General features: G+C 45.5%; 1 protein-coding gene across 3 annotated transcripts; it reads left to right on the top strand.

Moving 5' to 3' along the window:
- Positions 1 to 84: 84 nt before the first annotated feature.
- On the top strand, positions 85 to 11996 carry CT55 (cancer/testis antigen 55). 3 transcript variants are annotated; one of them, XM_035288697.3, is made up of 8 exons: positions 85 to 199; positions 534 to 756; positions 2041 to 2225; positions 7661 to 7796; positions 9908 to 10020; positions 10703 to 10890; positions 11182 to 11279; positions 11583 to 11992. In XM_035288697.3, exons 2-7 carry the CDS (start codon positions 663 to 665, stop codon positions 11246 to 11248), a joined length of 783 nt encoding a protein of 260 aa, XP_035144588.1. In that variant the 5' UTR covers positions 85 to 199; positions 534 to 662; the 3' UTR covers positions 11249 to 11279; positions 11583 to 11992. The 3 variants fall into 3 exon arrangements, with proteins under 3 accessions (XP_035144588.1, XP_035144589.1, XP_078218372.1); XM_035288698.3 differs by lacking the exon at positions 85 to 199 and having other exon boundaries at positions 433 to 756; positions 7661 to 7742; positions 11583 to 11996; XM_078362246.1 differs by lacking the exon at positions 85 to 199 and having other exon boundaries at positions 433 to 756.
- The last annotated feature ends 9025 nt before the right edge of the window (positions 11997 to 21021 follow it).

The raw sequence follows: 21021 nt of genomic DNA, 5'->3' as shown, positions 1-21021 counted from the left end.
TGGGTGTGAAGTGGGTTGGCGGGCAGGTTTCCTGTGGCCACTAAGAGGTGGTGGGCGGGGACATCGTGGTTCCTCCCATCAAGCCTCACGCGCCACTAGGATGGCCTGAGGAAAACGGCTTGGGAGCTTGGGTTCTGGGTGTACTCAGGGGATACCCACTGAGTGGTCAGTCCTTATGATAAGCACCAGGAATACAAGGGTAAGAGCAGGATTTTTGGTTGCACAGCTGGTGTTTCAACACCATCCTCTCAGGGAATCCCACGGAAGAGCCCTGTAACCCCAAGCCATCCTAGTGGCGCGTGAGGCTTGATGGGAGGAACCACGATGTCCCCGCCCACCACCTCTTAGTGGCCACAGGAAACCTGCCCGCCAACCCACTTCACACCCATTGGCTGGAGAGTGGTTGAGGCGGGCCCTGACAAACGCCTGCTCAGAGGCAGGAGCCACAGGGGCACTTGCTGGCTCCTTGGGTGGCTGCGGCGTTCCTGTCTCTCCTGAGCGGGGCTCACTAACGGCTGGGTCGCATCCCACAGAGGCTGAGGAGGAGAAGCAGGAGGCGGGTCCCTGAGGAGACGCTGTGCCCTGAGAGCTTCCCTCACTGAGGAGGCCTCGTGCTTCATCTGTCACAAGTGGTGCTCAGGCCGGTGGTGACAACGAGGACGATGCTCAGGCTTCTGAGATTTGTTTTGGCCCTCTTCCAGAGAAGGGTAGAGCCCGCAGAGCGGCAGGGTCCACAGCAGCAGGGTCTCCCACAAGGTATTCCTCTGTGTGTCCCCCTGTCTCCCACCCCAGAACCCTCCCAATAGGGGTTCTCCTCACCCCTGGAATAAGGCTGTGGTGACTCGGGCGGGGACAGCAAGTGATGGCGACTCCATCTTCTGTGCGTGTATGGGGAGGTGTCCCGAGTCCCCAACAAGCCCCTGAGAACCAGCCCCCAAACTCTCCTGTCCATCTAAAGCGGGAAGGTGTTGACAGAGAAGACCTTGGGGGGCTGTACCGCCTGTGCTTTTCCCCCACGTGGTCGTGTAGCGCATGCTTATTTATATTTCCAGTAGGCGAGAAACTCCCTAATCCGCGAGTGAATCTAGGCTTCTATCCCAAACGGGAGTGTAATTCGAAGCCAAGTGGACGCCTCATGCCTATCTGATCCCGTTGGAGGGCAGAGAACCCATTGTGTGGGCGGGCTGCAGAAGTCAGATCCCTAAATATTGCTTATCAGCTAGGCTTGTGTAGAATTAATTAAAGAAGGAGAAGGAGAAGAAGACCATTCGGATGCCGTTTGGGACTAGCCTTCAATCTCCAGATATCTTTTAGTGCTTTGTCTGCTGAGATGGTTAAGTATCTATAGGAGGTGCTACTCCTGTTGGTGACAACGATGAAGGGGTATAATAGGAGCAGAAGCCTACAGACTCTCATATAACTCTCAGGTAACATTTACACTGTCTTGTGCGAAGCACTCACAGCTCTCGACAGTTGATGTGCATGTGTCAGTTAATATTCACAAGCCGGGTGCGGTGGCTCACGCCTGTAATCCCAGCTCTTCGGGAGTCCCAGGCGGGTGGATCACTTGAGGCCAGGAGTTCGAGACCAGCTTGGTCAACATGGCGAAACCCCGTCTCTACTGAAAGTACAAAAATTAGCTGGGCGCGGCAGCATGCACCTGTTACTCCCAGCTACTCGGGAGGCTGAGATATGAGATCCGCTTGAACCCGGGAGGCAGAGGTTGCCGTGAGCCGAGATTGCGCCACTGAACTCCAGCCTGGACGATAGAGTCAGACTCTGCTCAAAAAATTAAAAATTAATTAAAATTTTAAACTTTTAAAAAATTAAAAAAAAATTTTTTTTAAAACATAGAGAAAACCTACAACAACTCTATTAGGTGAAATTGTGATTGTTGTGGATTGGCAGATGAAAACAAGGTCAGAGACGTTTAAAAACCTTCTCTGCCCAGGCTTATGCCGATGGTGGGCATAAGTCTTACTTGTAGTAGGTGTTTGCCTTTGAGGCTAATAATGTGACCTTTGTTTCTTTATCTTGTAGGGCAGCCCAAGTTGAAAACTGTGCAGGGAGTTGTCACGAGTTTCTGTGGTGATTATGGCGTGATTGATGAGTCGATCTACTTCAGTTGTGATGTTGTGACTGGCAATGAACCTCTAAAAGTTGGACAGAGAGTTAATGCGGTTGTGGAAGAAGATACAGCACTTTATGGATTGAAGGCAGTCGAGGTGAGACGTGCATGAGTTTGGGAAATGTGTCTTGTCCCAATGGGCTTTCTTTCTCCATCTTTCTTTCCTTGTATTAATCCAACATCTCTACTGTGACCCGTAGAGTGGATGTAGATGGCAATTTAAGCCCCACTCCTCTGAAGCTGTAGGATCTTCTGTTCTGATATTTGTAGTGATTTCTGCTTTCAAACATAAAAATTGCTTGTCTATTCTTCTAGTCTTTAAACAATATGGGTAACAATAACAATCATTGAACTCTATATAATCCTGCAACTTCCTTTACCAGGGACAAAAAGCATTTTCTGTAGTGTGCATTCATAGCGATGGAATTGCTGTGTCAAACCATGTGCCTTGTAAACATTTTAAAAAGAGCTTCGTGCAGGTATAATTCGCAAACCACAAAACTCTCTTAAGGGTACAATTCAATAACATTTTCCAGATTATGTGACTTACATCTCAATAAGGCTGTAAAAGAACGAAAGACATAAAGCAAAGAAAAAAGATGGTATCAGAGGAAATACCACAAGGGCTTCCATAAACAAACTTTCCTATTAAAAAATCTACAAATTAGATTAGACCTAATTAGAATTAGATCTTCATATTTGCTTCATATACTTAGGTGCTGCTATGTTGGGTGCATATTTATGGAAATCATTATATCCCCTTGATGAATCGACCCCTTCATCATTATATAATGATCTTCTTGGTCTCTTTTTACAGGTTGTGGTTTAAAGTCTATTTATTTGAAATCAGTTGAGCTGCTCCTGCTCTCTTTTGGTTTCCCTTTACATGGAAGAATAACTTTTTTCATGCCTTCGCTTTCAGTTTACAAGGTCTTTTAGGGAGAAGTGGGTCTCATAGTTTTGTTGTTGTTGTTTAATCCATTTAGCTACTCTGCATATTTTCGTTGGGAATGTTGTCATTTAGATCATTGTTTTCTACTTAGTTTGCCGGTAATTTCTTCCTTTCTTCCTCTTTTACTGTCTTCCTTGACGGATAAGAGATTTTTCTCTGTTAGTGTGTGTTGTTTTCTTGATTTTTTACATGTGTCCATTACAGGGTTTTTTCCTTTGTGGTTAGCGTGAGGCTTACAAAAACATAATCACGACAGTTTATTTTACTGATAGCATAACTTTGGTCACAAAACACAAACACTCTACCATTTAACTCCACCCCCGGATTTTGAGTTTTCTATTTTACACTTTACAACTTTTTCATATTTTACATCCCTTAACAAATTATTGTACTTATTTTATTTTTACCAGTTCAGTTCTTTAACTGTTACATGAAAGATGTAAGTGATCTGGACACCACCGTTACCTTATCAGAGTATTCTGAATTTGTGTAGTTACTTTTACTAGTGAGTTTTTCACCTTCAGATGCTTTTGCATTACTCATCAGCATCCCTTATGTCAGCTAGAAGAACTCTCCTTAGCATTTCTTGTAAGACAGTTGTGGTGGTGAGGAAGTTTCTCAGCTGTGATTTCTCTGTAGAAGTCTTTATCGCCCCTTCACTTCCGGGTACATTATTCTTGGTTAGAGACTTTTTTTCCCCCCCTCGGCTCTTTGAATATGTCATCCCACTCTCTCCTGGCCTGTTACGCTTCTGCTGAGAAGCCTTCTGGTAGGCATATTGGAACTGCCTTATATGTGATTCGCTCCTTTTCTCTTGCTGCTCTCGGGGTTCTTTCTTTCTCTTTCGTCTTTGACAGTTTGATTACAATAGGTCTTTTGTTTGTTTGTTTGTTTTGTTTCGTTTTAAGATGGAGTTTTGCTCCTGTTGCCCAGGCTGGAGTGCAATGGCGCGATCTCGGCTCACCGCAGTCTCCGCCTCCCGGGTTTAAGCGAGTCTCCTGCCTCAGCCTCCCGAGTAGCTGGGATTACAAACATGTGCCACCACGTCCGGCTAATTTTGTACTTTTAGTAGAGACGGGGTTTCTCCATATTGGTCAGGCTGGTCTCGAACCCCTGGCCTCAGGTGACCCGCTCACCTCGGCCTCCCAAAGTTCTGGGATTACAGGCGTGAGCCACCACACCCGGCCCCAGTATGTCATGGGGTAATCTTATTTGGATTGCATCTGGATGCAGAACGTTGGTCTTCCGGTACCTAGATGTGTGTAACTTTCTCTGGGTTTGGATGGCTCTCCATTATTGCCTTTTAAATAATCTTTCTACCTCTTTATCAGTCTCTCCTTCCTCTTGAATGTGAATGACTCATACTATTGCTCTTTGGATATTGTCCCAGAAATCCAGTACGTTTCTTTTTTCATTCCATGTCCTTCCTTTTACTTTTGTCTCCTCTGACTGTATATTTTCAATGAACCTGTCTCCAAGTTTACAAGATTCTTTATTTTGCTCAGTCAGTCAATTGTCCTGTTGATGTTCTCTATCGTGTACTTCCTTCACTGCATTTTTCAACCTCAGAATTTGTTTGCTTTTTAAAATTCTTTCGATCCTTTCTCTCAAATTACTCTGCTAAATTCTGAATCATTTCTCTGTAATTATTTTCGAGGTTCACGGAGCATGCTGAAAATAGATATTTTGAATTATTTGTTAAACAACTCATACACTCCTATCTCTCTAGGGTCAGTTACTGGCGCCTTGTATTGTCAGTTTGGTGATGACATGGTTTCCCGATTGTTCTTGATCTTTGCGGTCATGTGTTTATATCTGCGTATTGAAGAAGGAGGTATGTATTTCAGTCTTTGCAGTCTAGCTTTTTGGGGACCTCCTTTAGCACTAAGCCTATCCAAAAACTCTATATAGATCTCTTTTGGTCCTTATGCTTGTGAACACTGCAGCTATTGAAGCACTAGGGGGCTTCCTAATCCCAGGGACACAGTGACAGATGCTGCAATGGCGTGCACTCCCTTAGCTGTTGAGGCTGGTGCCTTGCGAGACTGGAATCCAAGCCTCTATTCACTGAGGACTCCCTGTTGCTGTAGACCGTTCTGAGCATAAGGCCACTGGAGTCACTCGGCAGAGATGTGGGCCAGGTATTGAGTTTGTTTTGCTGTGGCTGTGGCTTCCTGTCTGGTGCCAGGGTGGGTCTAGAGACTTGGTCCACAAGTACCAGCGCGGAGTCAGGGGCCATGGACATCTGCCAATTGACGGCGTGTGGTGTCAGGTGACCTTTAATACTGAATGTGACAGGCCCGATATTGGGTTCCTAGGCGATGTCCTATGCCTGCTACTCTCTGTCTTCTCCGGGTGGATGGTATCTCTCTCCATGCTGTGCTGTTGAAGGTTGGGGAAGGGGTGAGAGGGGTAATGTAAAACTTTCCCTACTGCCCTCTTCAATGCATCTTTTCTTAGTATCATGCTATCACTGGGTACCGTGGTCTCTCACGTGGTTTCCTTCTCTCGAGTGAAGGTGTTTTCATACAAGGATAGTTTTTCACATTGATGTTTCTGCAAGAGGACGATCTCTGGAGAGTCCCGTTTCTCCATCTTGCTCCCCCCGCCCCTCCATCTGTCTAATTTTTACATACTATAAATATGTCCATTTTGTCCATATGGCTTCTGGGTTCAGGAAGTATCCGTAGGCTAATTGTAATACGTAATTTACACAAGTATTAGCTTAGTTTTTCTTCTGAAAGCCATTCATTTATCTACATCCAAACGTCAGCCTGCGTTTGCTTTCTGGGTGCGGGACTCAGAGAAGGCTCCACGCCTTGTTTCACGAGTTACTGGCAACTCAGTTGTCCCTCCACATTAATTGGATAATCCACTTTGCCCCTATTGCATTGAAATGCCACTTCTGTCACACAACGCATTATCGCACACATTTGAATCTATCTGTGCCTGCTGTTGTGTTGGTGATATTTGCAAGGCATAAGAAACAGAGTTGGGAATCCATAAAACTTGGACAAAGCTTTAGCTGCAGCATGTCCGTGAGTTGGTGTGGATAGAGTCAAGGAACAGAGAGGTCCGAGGGTGCTGTGGATCATCCACTTGGATACTGACAGAAGTGGTGGTTGATACGTGGACAGGAGGCTGGTGCCTCATTCCTTCATGACAGCAAGTGAGCAGAAGATGGGGAAAATAAACATCAGATTGGTATTGACAGCTGGAAAGACACCGGTTAAGAAATGGGAATAGCAACAAACTAGGCTGTTTTTAGAACCATGAAAAATTATTTACAACTTAGTGGCTCAAGTTTCCATCAGAAGTCTTTCAACAACAGATTTCAACCCTAGGAGTTTATCCTATAGTTAAGTCAGGCAAGTAGTCCAAATGTTAGAACACAAGAGAAATGTCTAATTACATGGAATTGGGTTAGGAAATTATGGCACATCCATTAATTGGGATTCCCTATGACTCTTTCTGTCCTCCCTTGTTACTTAAAAACTTTTGTGTTCATTTAGTGTGATCCTTTAATACTGAATGCAATGTTAATTTGCTTTTAAAACAGGCATATATATATATGTGTGTGTGTGTGTGTGTGTGTGTGTGTGTGTGGTGTGTATGTGTGCACATATATGTGCACACATACACACCACACACACACACACACACACACACACATATATATATATATCCGTGCACAGACAAAAACATCACGATCGATGTTACTCCCAAAATATAGTTCCTGGTAGTCTCTTGGTAATGGAATATGGATTGTGGGGTAGTTGCCTTTTGCTGTCTGCTTATCTGTTTTTTTTTCTACTTTTAGTATAATGAACTTGCATTATTTTTAAGTTTTAAGGATTATAAAATGATCCTTATACACTTTCAATAAGGAAAAAGGTTGTATGCCTCTCTATTGTAGATAAATTGAAATCCTAATTTGTCTTGGATTTTTGAACCTTTCCCAGTTGAGGTTATTGTTCCAACTTTATTTCGTGCTTCTGTCTCCTGGGCCTGGAACTTGAAGTTAAGGTTTTGCTCCCTAGGCTCCTAACTTGTGTCGCTTTTCCTGTCTGTCTCCCGGCTCCTCTACCCATTTACCAGGTTACACCTCTGTCTTCCTTCACAACCCAGCACACATCTGACTTTCCCTAAGCAATGTCCCTACTTCCTCCCTGTCTGAAATGTTCTCCCTCTAGATAATTCACAAACCCATCTTGGAACTAGTTTTACATCCTTCACTGCAACCTGCTTATGACTAGATATCGTTCCACTTTACCGCCATTTCACTGTGAATTCCTACAGGCGAAGGATGGTATGTTTCTAATCTTGTGTTCTCATGGTACAGGGGCATTAAACTTGGGTATGCTATTAATGTTTTGGGGTACATTTCACAATTCATGAAGCACACACATGATTTTTACCACCATCTCAAGTCTATGGTCCATTTACCACGTGAAATATACTCATCAGTGTTGTTCAGGATGGTTGTCGAAAGTATTTTTGGATACCAGTGTTTTAATCATGTAAGTTCCCCTGTTTAAATTTGTATTATTTTTGAAGTAACTCTTTCCTAAATCTTACAGGTGGACATTGTGCCTCACGGTGCTGGACCCTCAGACGCAGGAACCAAACTTTTAGTTGGATGTATCACTTCTATAAGTGAGGGTACTGTTTATATTAGTGACGACATTTATTTCTCCCTAGACATTGTTTCTGAAGGTATGGTTTACGTTTTGAGATATATGATGCAATTCTTAATTTTTTAGAGGATTTTAGTCCTAGAACAACTTTTACAGTGTACTTGGCTTCAGTCAATGGCTCTTCAATATTAGAGGTAGACCCTTCCAATTGAAATTATGTACAATACCGGGCAAACAGACAGGATTATAAACTATCTGCTGCCGTCTATTGTGTGTTCGTTTGTTCAAGGCCCTCAGTATGTCTGGATATATTTTTTTATTCACATAAGAATTTAATTTCTAATCAAGAACACAATCCTACAAGTACACAGAGACACTATTTTTAATACCCTTGCAAGACTACACTTGCAGGGATCATTTCTGTGGTTGGTTACTCGGGAAGTTTCTGTGACAGGGTAGAGTACCAAATTTTAAAAGAATACACTTCAAACGCTTCAAACGTAGAACTGGAGATAGCGCCTTGTGGCTCTGTGTGTGTGTGTGTGTGTGTGTGTGTGTGTGTTTGTGTGTGTGTGTGGTGGGGAGTGGGGTGGAGTTCGAACTTTCTTTGTAATCAGCAGATATGTTCTAATATTTAGCTTATACCAAAAGATACTCTTTATTTTTCTATTTTTGTCTATTGCAGCTGTCGTACAGCTTGGGTATAAAAGGGGTGATTAGCTCTGCTTCCCCAGGCAGCTTGCTAGTTTGTTTTCTTGGGTGCAAAACAGGACTCTGGCCTGAATTTTGTTTTAGGATGTTGACTCTATCGAGACGAGACTATGAGGGGAAGGATGGAGCCAGGAAATTGGTCAGGAAAACGTTGTAACGTTCCTGGTGAAAGATGTTGGAGATGTGAATGAAAGTATAGAAGTGGAGGACCTGAGGATTGAGGGGACTCTGGATATATTTTGAAGTTAGAGAAGAACGCAGGAGGTAATGGATTAGCTCTTTGGTGTGGAAGAAAGATGAGTCCAGGGCACCTCCCAAGTTTTTGGTTTGAGCAGTGGTGAGGGTGGAGTTGCCAGTTTGTGATGTAGACGACTGAGGCAAACAAGAGGTGATGAATACAGAGAATACCAACAACTCAGCTTTACACACGTTAGATGCGTGTAAGCATATGGATAACTGAACCTGAGGTTGGTTAGAGCTGGAGGCATATACATTTTGTAGTTATCAGAACATAGATATACGGTAAACCCACACAAAGGTGATGTATAGAGAGAGAGAGAGAGAGAGAGAGAGAGAGAGAGAGAGAGAGAGAGAGACTGTATCTTTCTCTTCTAACATTGTGTCTTGCGTATGAGTCCTAAGGTGAAGAAATGTTTCACTTTGTTGATACTGCTAGTTTTCTGGGGTCATTGTGGCAATTTACTGTCTCACTTGCATTTACATTTGTTATCCTGTGACTCACTTTTAACTTACTGTAAACTTCAGTTTGAAACTCCATGGTCTTAACTGTAACATGGAAGGCACATACTTAAGAGTTGATCAGCTGAACAGAGCACCAGGGCAATTGATCCATTCTGAAAGTAACAACATTTCTTAGTGGTACTGCTACCACTACTACAATTCAACAGTTATTTCGTGGTTACTATGCACCAGCGATGATTCTGTGTGTGTCACACGTAGCGATTAATTCTCACTCACAATTAATTCAACTCTGCATCATGAAGGCTATTTATCGTGCTTCTCATTTTATAGTTGAAGAAAACGAGGCACAGAGAGATTAAGCACCTTGGCCAAGGTTGCAAACTGTGTGAGTGGCAGCGTCAAGATTCAGACACACATAGCCAGGTTCAAACCTGTGCTCTTACCTACACGTTTGACTGCCTCTCACGAAGGAGATGTGAACGCCAACAGTTGTGCAGTAGATCCCGTGCCACACCCTTAGATTGGCTGTGGTGCATGGTTCACACTTTCCTCCACTTGACTTTGTTTTATCGGTAGAGGAGAATCAATGCCTAAGGATTATAAACTTCTTTTCGGACTTGGAGATTTACATTGTGTCTGTTTAAACATGCGCAAAATGGACTTTAGATAAATCTAGCAGAACTGACTTAAAGTATTACACGATCAAAGTAACGTGTGAACTACAACATGACTTAGTTAAGAGATCATGACACTCACATTTCTCCGTGGCTGTTTTAGATTTTGTGCCTTATCAGGGCGACTGGTTAGACATTGAATATTCCGATGAGCCAGGCATCTCAAACATCAAGGCAATCTCTGCAAAGCACACCCGTTGGGATCACGCGGAAGAGGTAATTTCTTTCCTGTTGCTCCCGTCATCAGTTTCTGCTAACCCTTCCTTTGGTGATAATTTTCGTGCCCAGGATTCTGTTGGGTGTAACGGGAATTCCAGAAAATAGGAAGAAATACATTCTTTGCCAACAGAGGAGCCACTTTTCTTATTGAAAAGGCAGGACTTCCCAAAGGAAATAATCAGAAAATCATGTAGAGCAAACACATGATTAAGTTATAAATTGTGCATTTTACCTGACACCCAAACGTTATTAGAATCTTCCAACAACCGGTGGAAGAAAAAGAATCTTTGTGCCAGAAAACTGTAGGGAAAGAATGAATGGAGTGTGTTGTGGGACTTGAGCTTACCAGTAAATGCTGAGAATGATTTGGGTATTGGAGCCTGAATTCAGGGCAATAGAGGGTAATGGACCTATTTTGGTCATATGTAGAGCAGGATTTCTCGTTAGAGACCCAGGCCTCATCCCGGGAGAGCCTGATTTCATTAGTCTGCGGTGGAGCGTGGGCATGGGTATTCCTACAAAGCACCCCTGGTGTTAGCAATGGGCCGCCGAGGTTGGGAATCACCGATTTGCATCGAAGTGACCTGCACTCATGCAGGACCCACAGTGAGGAGGTGCACAGCTGGTTACGGTGATTATCGGGCTTTTTCATAATCATTTCTGTTATGTATACTCGCAGGTCTGCATTACTAGCTTCCGTGCAAGAAATGGGGTGATACATAATAATATCTTTTTCACCTTGGATTCTGTGAAACTTCCTCCTGGATACCAGCCTCAAGTATTTGATACTGTCGACGTGGTCATGGTGGAGAGCAGTCACTTCTGCTATATCTGGAGAGCGGTTTCCATCACTCCAGCGCAAAAATCGTAATGACAAACATTTTTATTCTCTGTTTATGTTTCCTCCTATGAGCAGTAAAGGTGCTGGTTTAACCGAAAAGTTTAGTTTAGTAAGCCTAAACAGGATTTTACAGATGACTTTTCTGGCAAATCTAGTTGAGATACTGGCTAGTTCAATGGGACCACGAACCCAGCTCAGGGAAGTGCCTTATCAATTAAGAAGCATGCTAAATTAGCTTGCTAGTCACTGGAGGAAAGGAGTTCTTAATTAACATGAACACTCCCTCTAAATTTGAATTCCGTGTTTTCTATTACCAGCCCCGGATCCCCTGATGACGGAGGCCCGGGACGGCTTGAAAGGAAATGGCAGAGTCAAATCCTTTAACTGAAAAGGCAGCAGGGACAGCGTGTTAAAGGCATGATTTAAAGTTACAATTTGACTTCAGTTTTGAGTCACCCCTATGCTGTCTGTTTAACCTGTATCGTGCCATAGCCTCTTTCGTCTTCTATCACCTACTTCGTTTGCGATGTTTATTGTTCCCTATGTTCCTTCTTCCCCACGCTAGAATGTAAACTCCACAATGGCAGGATGCTTTTTGGTCTGCTTTTTTTTGGCTGTCATTTATTTATTTGTCTATCTATCCATCTATCTATCTATTTATTTATTTATTTTTGTTTGGTTTGGTTTTTGGTTTTTGATTTTTTTTTTTTTTTTAAAGGCATCACAAAGCACTGAGAAGAGTGCTTGGCAGACTCAAGGTGCAGATAAAATGTTATTAAGTTCAGTGACTGAATGATTGGACCGACAACGATGTTTAGCTGTGGTTCGTTCATCACTGGTTCTTTAGGAATAAAACTGTTGAGCAACGCAGTAAGTCCTCTGTTGATTTTTTTTTTAACAACACCGACAACCATGAAAAGCCGACTCTGCCGTACAGGAGCCTCCGCGAGCCACTTTGTCGCAGGGGTGCAGCTCATGCGCAGACATGAAGAAAGATACAAACACAGAGCCCCTTGAAGGGCAGACAAGCTGCTTACCCACTGGGAAGGGTTATATAAAATCCCACAAGTACACCCCATGAAACTTCTTGCTTTCGTCTAGCAGAACATTTAGCCAGGTAGCTGTGACCTAGGGAGACATTCAGATCTTTGGGCATAGCTCGAATGTGGCTGTGAACTTGCACCGAGTCCTGTGATTCGTAATTCCACCATTACCCCCGGTCCTTGAATAAACAGAGTTGTGTTTTCACTTTCCATTACAGATCTGTGAGACCTCCCAATCATCCAGGGGTTTGTTTCCTGCTTGATAAGAAGAGTGAAGATCTTGTGGAGTTCCCATTTTCACTCATTGGTTCACTCCACGAAATCCTACTGATTCTCTTTGACGTGCCAGGCACTGTTGAGGCCCTACAGTTATAGCCTTAGCCCAAAGGACAAAATTCCAGGCCCTAATGGAACTCGTGTTCTTTTAATGCCCCCACATCCCCCACCGTCCTCAGCTTCCCGACCCATGCAGCAGAGCTCCTATGATAGAAAGGGGCAAGCGGGGGCTGTGGCAGCACCAGGTCCCTGTGAATGTCGTCATTCAAAAGCAGCCCCAGACCCCGTGGAATTACAGAGCAGCCCACGTTGGACTTGAGAGGCCATGACTTCCACTACCTCGCCATTTAATTCTCCAGTATGGCTGATGTGGAAGAATCTTCTTTGGCAGTTATAGGGCGTTATGATAAGCCCAGTCAGGTGGTGATTCAGTCACAGCTGCTGTTTCGCAAACTTCCTCACTGGACTGAGGATCACCTGGGAGGCAGTGGTTCAGCAGGGTAGGGGGGCGGGGATTAGATAAATTTCCTTTATCTTCTTTCAAATAGCAAAGCCCAGAACCACTTTGCTTTCGTAAGGCAGACCAAGTGGCAGTACACTTTGAATATTTTGCCTCAGGGATTTATTAACTCCAAGGCTCTTTCCCACAATGCAGAATGAATGGTCCTCGATCACCTCACCCTCGTCGCACCTGTGTCTCTTAAATGGGTGACCTCACGGCACAAGGACAGAAGGACTCAGGGAGCCGGGAATAGTGGTCTCGGTCGGAAATGTGCTTTTTCCCCATGGGAAAGAATTAGCTGGAAAATACAGGGACCTGTCACCACGAGCTTCTGGGGTTCCAGTGTTCTGCCATGGAGCTTCCAGCTGGCACGCTGTGAAAGCGTTGCAGATGTGCTGATATCAGATGCCTCTCAGCTCTTTCAGGGATACATGCTATGAAGAAAATGAAATAAGATCATGATTTTTACCTGGGTTTGGCCAACTATGGCCCTCGTGCCACTTCTGGCCTGATGCCTGCAATGGTTCTCCAAACGGAAAGTTCTATTTAGGTACCCGGAGCCTAATCAGGGCCCGATATATTGGTCCTAGTCTTCCTGCCACCGTGATTATGCCTACTGTTAATAAAAGAGGCACCCTGAGGTCTCTCATTGTGACCGTGGCTTCATCCTCTAACCACTCATAGCTTTCATGGGTTCTGGTCGTCATTTCACTCGTCTAGTGGGTTGCATAAAGCTTTAACTGTACAGCTGCCAAAGGGATATGCTCCGTGAATGTAACCGACTCCTCTTCGTTATGCTTAGTGTGCGGTTCTCTGTTTTGTCAAAATTCCAAGTTCTACCTAATCAGCCGTATGTACAAGGATCTCTGTTCCCTCGGTGTTGGAGGAGAATACAGTGTTTCGAATTGAAGCTCTTATATCTATTGGTAAACTTGAGGTTGCACGTATACCTCCAGTACCAGCCCAGGAATATGGAGTTTAGTCTATGTTTTCCTCTGTTTCCACCTTTCCACGTGTGTTGTTTCTTTCTCAGCTTTGGAGAACCCTACCTTCCATTATCCTCTCTGTATTTACTTATTTGCACAATCCTGCCGTATGTGCTCTCCCACTGTGGGCAGCCTCCCATCTGTACTCTAACTCCCTCTTCTCACGGACCCGGGCTTGCAGGAGGCCTCCTTGGAACCATTTGTTTGGCGGGCTCCCTGTCTGCCTTCCTAAGCTTGGGTGCCCTGCTCTCCAGGGAAGGGAGAGCTAGAGAAAAAGGTTCTCTGTTGCCTTTGGAACTCCTCACAGAACTAACTTTTCTCTGCCACTTCATTGTAATAGTCGCCCAAGACAGGCTGGGTCGAGTGCTTCGTGAGTTTCTTTCCAGAGCTGCCGGCCTGGCCAGAAGAGGGAAGTGTTGGGGCTGGTTAAGGGCTATTGGTCTAAACTTCCACAACTGAGGACTCCGATCAGTTAGCACTCATGTTGGTTTCATAAGGGGGAGGAAGAGAGTTCACCCTGCTGGGGCAACCTCATCCTACAGCGGTTTCGCTTCCTGAGAGCATTGTCCCAGTTAACCCTAAATGATGTGGACTAGAAACTTCATTCCCCAGATCCTCTGGGTAGTTGAAGGACTACTGTATATACAAAGGGTGGAAAGCATAATCTTATCTTTGAAGTGTTATTGAATGGAGACTAAAGGTGGCCGGACGCGGTGGCTCACGCCCATAATCTCAGCACTTTGAGAGGCCAAGGCAGGCAGACCACCTGAGGTCAAGAGTTGGAGACCAGCCTGGCCAACATGGTGAAACCTTGTCTCTACTAGAAACAGAAAGAAAAAATTAGCTGGACCTGGTGGCGTGCGCCTGTAGTCCCAGCCACCCGGGGAGGCTGAGGCAGGAGACTTGCTTGAACCCAGGAGGCGGAGGTTGCAGTGAGCCAGGATGGCGCCACTGCAATCCAGCCTAGGCGACAGAGGGAGGCTCCATCTCAACAACAACTAAAAAGGAAACAAAAGGTGCAAGGTATTTGGACAGCATAAAGAACATGCCTCACAGTGGTTAGGGGGACTGGACATCTGTGTTCCCTTAAACTCATTTGTTGAAGCCCTAATCCCCAATATGATCGTATATGGAGGTGGGGCCTTTGAGAGGCTATAGGCTTAGAGGGGGTCATGAGAGTGGAGCCCCATAATGGGATTAGTATCCTTAGAAGAAGAAGAAGTGGAGCCAGCATTTGCTCTCACTCCTCCACGGGAGGAAACAGCCAGGGGGTGACCATCTTCCAGCCAGAAAGGGGGCCCTCGCCCAGAACCGAATCAGTCAGCACCTGATTATTGGCCTGCCCGCCTCCAGAACTGTGTGATATAAATGTCCGTGGCATTTTGCTACAGCCGACCAAGCTAAGACAACAGAGAGCTGACATTGACATTCTGTGACAAATAAAAGCAATCCATACCCTCACCGAGTTTTGAAAAACAGAGATATGGATTGGGAAAACTCCCATCCCATGAGAACACCAAAATTGCCTTGGATGGGAATTTTCCCCATCCATTATATCATAATGAATAATATACTTCTTGGTACATGCCATCTAAAGCCTTGTCACTCTACTCTTACAGAAATGTTTTTCTGACCGCCAGTCTGATACCGATTTCCAGTGCAGCTTTTGTAATTGAAAGAGTAACATTTCACTCCACGATGCAGCTCACAGGCACAAGGGAGGCTGAGTCACTGACATGCAAGAAAACCCAATTTATGGGCCGATTTTACTTACGGGTTGTTGCTGTTGTCAGACTCCTGAGGACAGGTTGTAAAGCCAGGAAGAAGCTGAGTTGAGCCGGGATCTACTGTCTTCCGACCGACAACTCCTACGTTTACAGTCAGCTGTAGCATTATCATGAATGAGGCCAAATACTGTTTAGACGGATGCGCGTAGGAAAGCAAAACATTCAGATTTGGTGTGACCTGCCTTAAAACCAGATCCTCTCACGGGTTGCCTGGAACTGTTCAGGATGTCACCCTTTTCTGATTCAATTAATTGCTGTGGTACTTATTGAGAACCCACCACGTGCCCAGCACTGTTCTAGACGCTGAGGGCCCAGCAGACAGAAGAAAACAACAACGAACGAAAGCTCTGCAGTCATGAAGCTGACATACAAGTGGGAAGAGACAGACAACACTCTGATAAGCACATCAATACGTAAGAATTTCCGTCTAGCAGTTAGTGACATAGAGAAAAGTAAGCAGATGCTTGTGATAGGAAGGTTTTGATGGCAGTGACCACGGACAGATTGTTTTCAATATTTTCAGTCGGAGTCAGTCTCCCTGACTTGAGTGAGGGTGAAACAGGCAGGTCACTTGAAGCAAAGGAGGCGAATCACGTGTTTGTATCTTTGCTGGAGTCTGGCACTGACTGGTTGCTTCGTGGATACTTGTGAATGTGTGCATTTTGTTCATGGGAGGCAGTTGAAACGTGAGAAGGATTAACGGGTCGCATGGCATCCCTGTGCAGAACTGCTGGTAACCTACTTTGTGTCGAGCACTTGTATATGCCAAGCACTGGGCTAAGGGCCTTGGGACACACACGTCATTTAATGCTCACAAAGAATCCTATGAAAGAAGCCCCAGTAGCGCCCTGTCCATTCTACAGCCAAGTCAGGGACACAAACGGGAAAGAGAAGGCGCACGGCTGATCTGTGGCTCAGCGGAATTCATCCCCCGACATTCAGGTCCAGCAGCCATTTCTTATCTGATGTGTTCCTGGCCTCTGAAGGCACCTCCTGCCACAAGAGCTCATTCACGATGTCTTCGGGGGTGTGGTGGAGAAGAGCCCCTCCCTTGTTCTGCAGTGTTCTCTCAGCAGGGACCTGCTTTCCTGGTGCTGGAATCTACGTGTCGCTTCTCTGCCAGTAGAGTTTGACCCCTGCGGAGGAGGCTGGGTCTTACTTAGCGAAGTGTGCCAGAGACGGCTATTTCTTGGCTATTTCTTAGCAGCAATCTCTCATTATTAGCTCTGTTTGTGCCAGCAGGGACACACGGAAGGGTTTTGAGCATGTTTTCATGCGTCTGAGTGGCTGCCATCTCTTTGGTTCTTTCTGCTTTCTTCTGTGCCGTGATGGAAACTAACAAATTTGACCCAGTGATTTTTGTTTCTTCAGTCATTTGTTAGAGGTGGTGAGACTACAGGTATGTTTTCAAGGGACTGAAAGGAAAAATTATCAATCCCTTGAAAATATACCTGTAGTCTCACCACCTCTAACAAATGGATGGGATGGAGTGTGTAAGGACAATGGAGAGAACTAAGGGTTATGGCCGGGGGGTGGTGGAAGTTCCGGACATGTGAAATTCGGGGCACCTTACCCTTGAGATGGGAGGTGCGGGGATTGGGGGAAGTTCCGGACATGTGAAATTCGGGGCACCTTACCCTCGAGATGGGAGGTGCGGGGGGTTGTGGGAAGTTCCGGGCATGTGAAATTCGGGGCACCTTACCCTTGAGATGTCTATGGGACAACCATGTGTGTAACTCAGTATATATATGGGATTGTGAGTTACCTGTGTTTCGATGCCATGAGGCTGACGTGTGGATAGAGAAGCCATTCAGGGCCTGGGCCTTGGAGCACTCTTGTGGGATCCTGATAGGAGGAAGATCTCACAAAAGAGGCTGAGAAGAAGCCTTTCTGGGAGAGGGTGGTCACACAGAAGACCGAAGAACTGATGTCATGAAATGGGGAGTCCTCAACTGGACCAAACACTAAGATGTTGAGGGATGAGAGCCTAGCATACTGACCACTGGATTTGGTGGCCTGAAGGTTTCCTGTCATCTTAAGGTCAGGTGTGGGGCACGACGGGGATAAAAGCCTGATGCCAGAGGAATAAGGAGGGAATGGGAGCTCAGGAAGTGAGCTGAGGTGATTCTTCAAATAGCATTTGCTATGGGGGGGCAGGATGCAGAGGAATGGGACTGAAGGGGAAATGAGGTCAAGGAAGCTTATTTATCAATGCACATTTTCAAGATGGGAGTTATTTTTCTGTCGAGTTTTTAAGATGGGTGATTCTTGAGTATGCTTGTATGTTATTCCATGAGAGGCAAAAAAGCAAAAGAAAAAAGATTGTTGGCGCAGGAGGAAGAGAGGCAATAGCAATAGAAGCAACATCCTCAGAGGAAGTGTGTCAAGAGAAGGGTTCCATGTGCTCAGCGGAGGGTCAGTCCTGGGCAGGGGCTGAGATGTCCTTGCGTTGTTACAGGAGAGAAAGCCGGGATGGGTGCCAGGAGGTTCACAGAGGAGCTCCTGTCTCATCGCCATTGTTTTCTCAGAGAAATAAGAGGGAATGCCTGCTTATGTGTGTGTCCTAACTTTTCACTGACAATCGTGGAATATCGGAGTCATCAAAATGTGCAAGAGCAGTTCGCGTGGATGGAATTTTGCCCATAAAGAGATATGCTCAAGTTCTGAGCCCCAGTACCTGTGAATGTGACCTTATATATTTGGAAATAGGGTCTTTGCAAACGAAACAACAAAAAAATCAAGTTAGGATGAGGTCCTAAAGCATTAAGATTAGTCATACACTCCTGTTCCAGTGAGTGGTGCCCCTATCAGAAGGGGGATATTGGACACACAGGCACACGGAGAAGAGCACCATGGGATGACGGAGAAGGAGATTGGGGTGGTGCATCTACGACCCAAGGAAAGCCAACCCACGACTACTGGCAACCGCTAGAAACTTGGAATAGACTCTCCCTCAGAGCTCTCCAGAAGGAGCCAACCTCGCTGACACCTTGATTTCAGACTCGTAGCCTGCAGAAATGCCGGAGAATAAATTTCTGTTGTTTTCAGTCACCCAGGTGTGGGAATGTGTTGTGGCCTCCCTGGGAAATTAACACAGCTGCGTTACATTTTGAGGCATAGATAACCTCGAGTTGTGGGAAATCATATTTAACTGGGGGGTAATACGGTAGGATTATTAGGTAGGATTGAGTGGCCCGGGTGAAATGTGTGTCCCTATCTTGGTATGGGTCTAGACAGCTACACTTGGTGTTAAAATTTATGCAGCAGAGTTCCCCCGCTCGGGTTTGGGAGGAGAATAGTCGGATAGCTGGGCCTCACTAGACTCTGGTTTTCCCAGCAGAGAATGACAAAGCGAATGAAGTTTGACAAGTGATGGTGCTTGCAAGGGAGATGAAGCAGAGAAGGGAGGGTTGGGGGTGAGAAACGAAACTTGAGGGGAAGCCTGAGGTTTCACTGTGAGGATGGGTGGAGTTGGGCAGCAGAGAGGCCAGGGTATCTTATGGATCACCCACTAGGAGAGCGACACAAGTAGTGCTATAGAGAGACACAAGAGCTTGGTGCACAAGACCTCAGTGGAAGGAAATACGGAGGAAATACCACGAGATTGGAATGGATGATTGGAATGGATGATTCACTGACTGTGAAGTGGTATGGGCTACGAACTAGGGTATTCAAATGAGAAATGTGAAAAGTGATTCATAACTCAGTGGACTGAGTCTTCATCAGAAACCTTGGAATGGAAAATTCCACTCCTAAGAGCTTATCCCGGAAACATAAATGAAGCAGGAGAATTGATGTGTGTGTGTGTGTGATCATACATATATGTTACTATGTGCATGTATGCATATACACACATACATACATACATGCACATTATGTGTCTTCATTATCAACCTATGATCAGCTGTGTTCCTTGTAAGCCACCTCCTCCTTTTAAGAAACATCACGAGATGTTTCACGTCTGTACGTGTGAAGATGTACATACATCCTACTTGGCCAGCCACACCGGCCCCGATACCCTGCACAGTCTGTGCAGATAGGCCACAGTGACTAATGCTCAGTCATAGTGTGACCTCCTGAAACGTGCGTCTGCCTGCTTTAAGCCCACCAATTAAAACTCCCCACGGACAACCCGTTTGGATAACTCCTAGGGCGCGCATAAGATTGTTGGCCCACGGGTCCCTTTCTCTCTCCCTGCCTGGGCTCCCTGCCCCACATGTGTGCCCTCCAGGTGTGCCATGTACCCTCCAGGATCTGCAAGTGATAAAATATCCATTTCCATCTTGTGTCCCTTCTAATCTTTGGAGGGGTGATCTTCACCTTAAAGATCCTAAATTAAAACAGGTATTCATCCTCACAGGGGAGGAAATCTCTCCAGGGCATTCAGGCTGGGACACAAACAACCACAGCAGGCAGTATGCGGCAGTGCGTGAGGGTGTTTGTGCAGCATGTCGAGGCACGTTATGGAGATCACGACAAGCCTCAAGAGGGGCTTCTTGCCAACGTGCAGCAGTGGTGTTCTAGAGAGAGACCACGCTCCCTTCTCCTTTTCATTAACATCGCGTGGATTGACGCCAGAAAGTTAACATCTGTACTTCTCCGTAGTCCAGAAGAGACTGGTCTCGGAACTTGAGCTTGGAGGTGGGCACAGAATCGTTGGGAACATCTCACCATGATGTCATGTCACCGATTGCCGCCCACAACCGCATATTCCCCAGTCCTGGGCGAAGCGATGTATTTTCAGACAACTCCGTCAGGTGGATCTTGTGCAAAAGGGACCTGGAAGCACAAGCAGAAACGACGAGTAATCTGCTCCCACCTCTCCCCTTCTTAACGCTTTTTTTCAAAACTATTTCTTCACGGGGAGTTATGCCCTTTTGATACACAGAACCTGAAAGAGTAGTCGGCACCAAGGACGGACCAGATTCTGTGCTGGAGGCATTTTAATAGGTGAGACTCTCAAAATGTGTCCGGAGAATGAACACACACACACATACACATGTGTGATTTTGGTCCTCTCCCCTATGTTCCTGTGGATTGGCATTTGCCTTCTCAGCCCATTGTGCTTACTATGATATCACAAAATGAGGAAGACTGACTGCCATCTGCGCTGGTCTTCTCATGTTGTGGATTTGGGTTGGTGTTCTGAGCTCCCCTCACATCTTCTTATGCGTATGCAGACCTGCTGTACTGCTTCAGATCTGCTAGGCCAAGAGCAGTAGTGAGCTGTGTCTAGGGAATTGCTATGACTTTCTCAGCCTCCCCATCAGTCAGACACAGCCTGTCCTACAGAATTCTGGAAAGGTCTGTTGTAGACTCCATTCTAGTGTCAAGTTAGTGGCTACAAGTTTTCTGTTAGAGTGCTGAGCCAATGCATGTGTAACACACTTTATGCCAGAAACCCAGAAACATGGCATCCTTACCTCTCCTCCACAGCCCACAAAACACTGCTCTGGGAGCTTGTACTTAGATACGAGCATGGAATCTGTCATGATTACAGACGTGTGGCCCCTCCCTCAATGGTTTTAGATTTTAGACTCAGTGGGGAGAATTCTCCTACCAG

This window comes from Callithrix jacchus, chromosome X, assembly GCF_049354715.1.
Source record: "Callithrix jacchus isolate 240 chromosome X, calJac240_pri, whole genome shotgun sequence".
Classification (NCBI taxonomy): Eukaryota; Metazoa; Chordata; class Mammalia; order Primates; family Cebidae; genus Callithrix; species Callithrix jacchus.
Note: the sequence above shows the minus strand (reverse complement) of the source record. Positions and strands in the feature narration are given on the sequence as shown.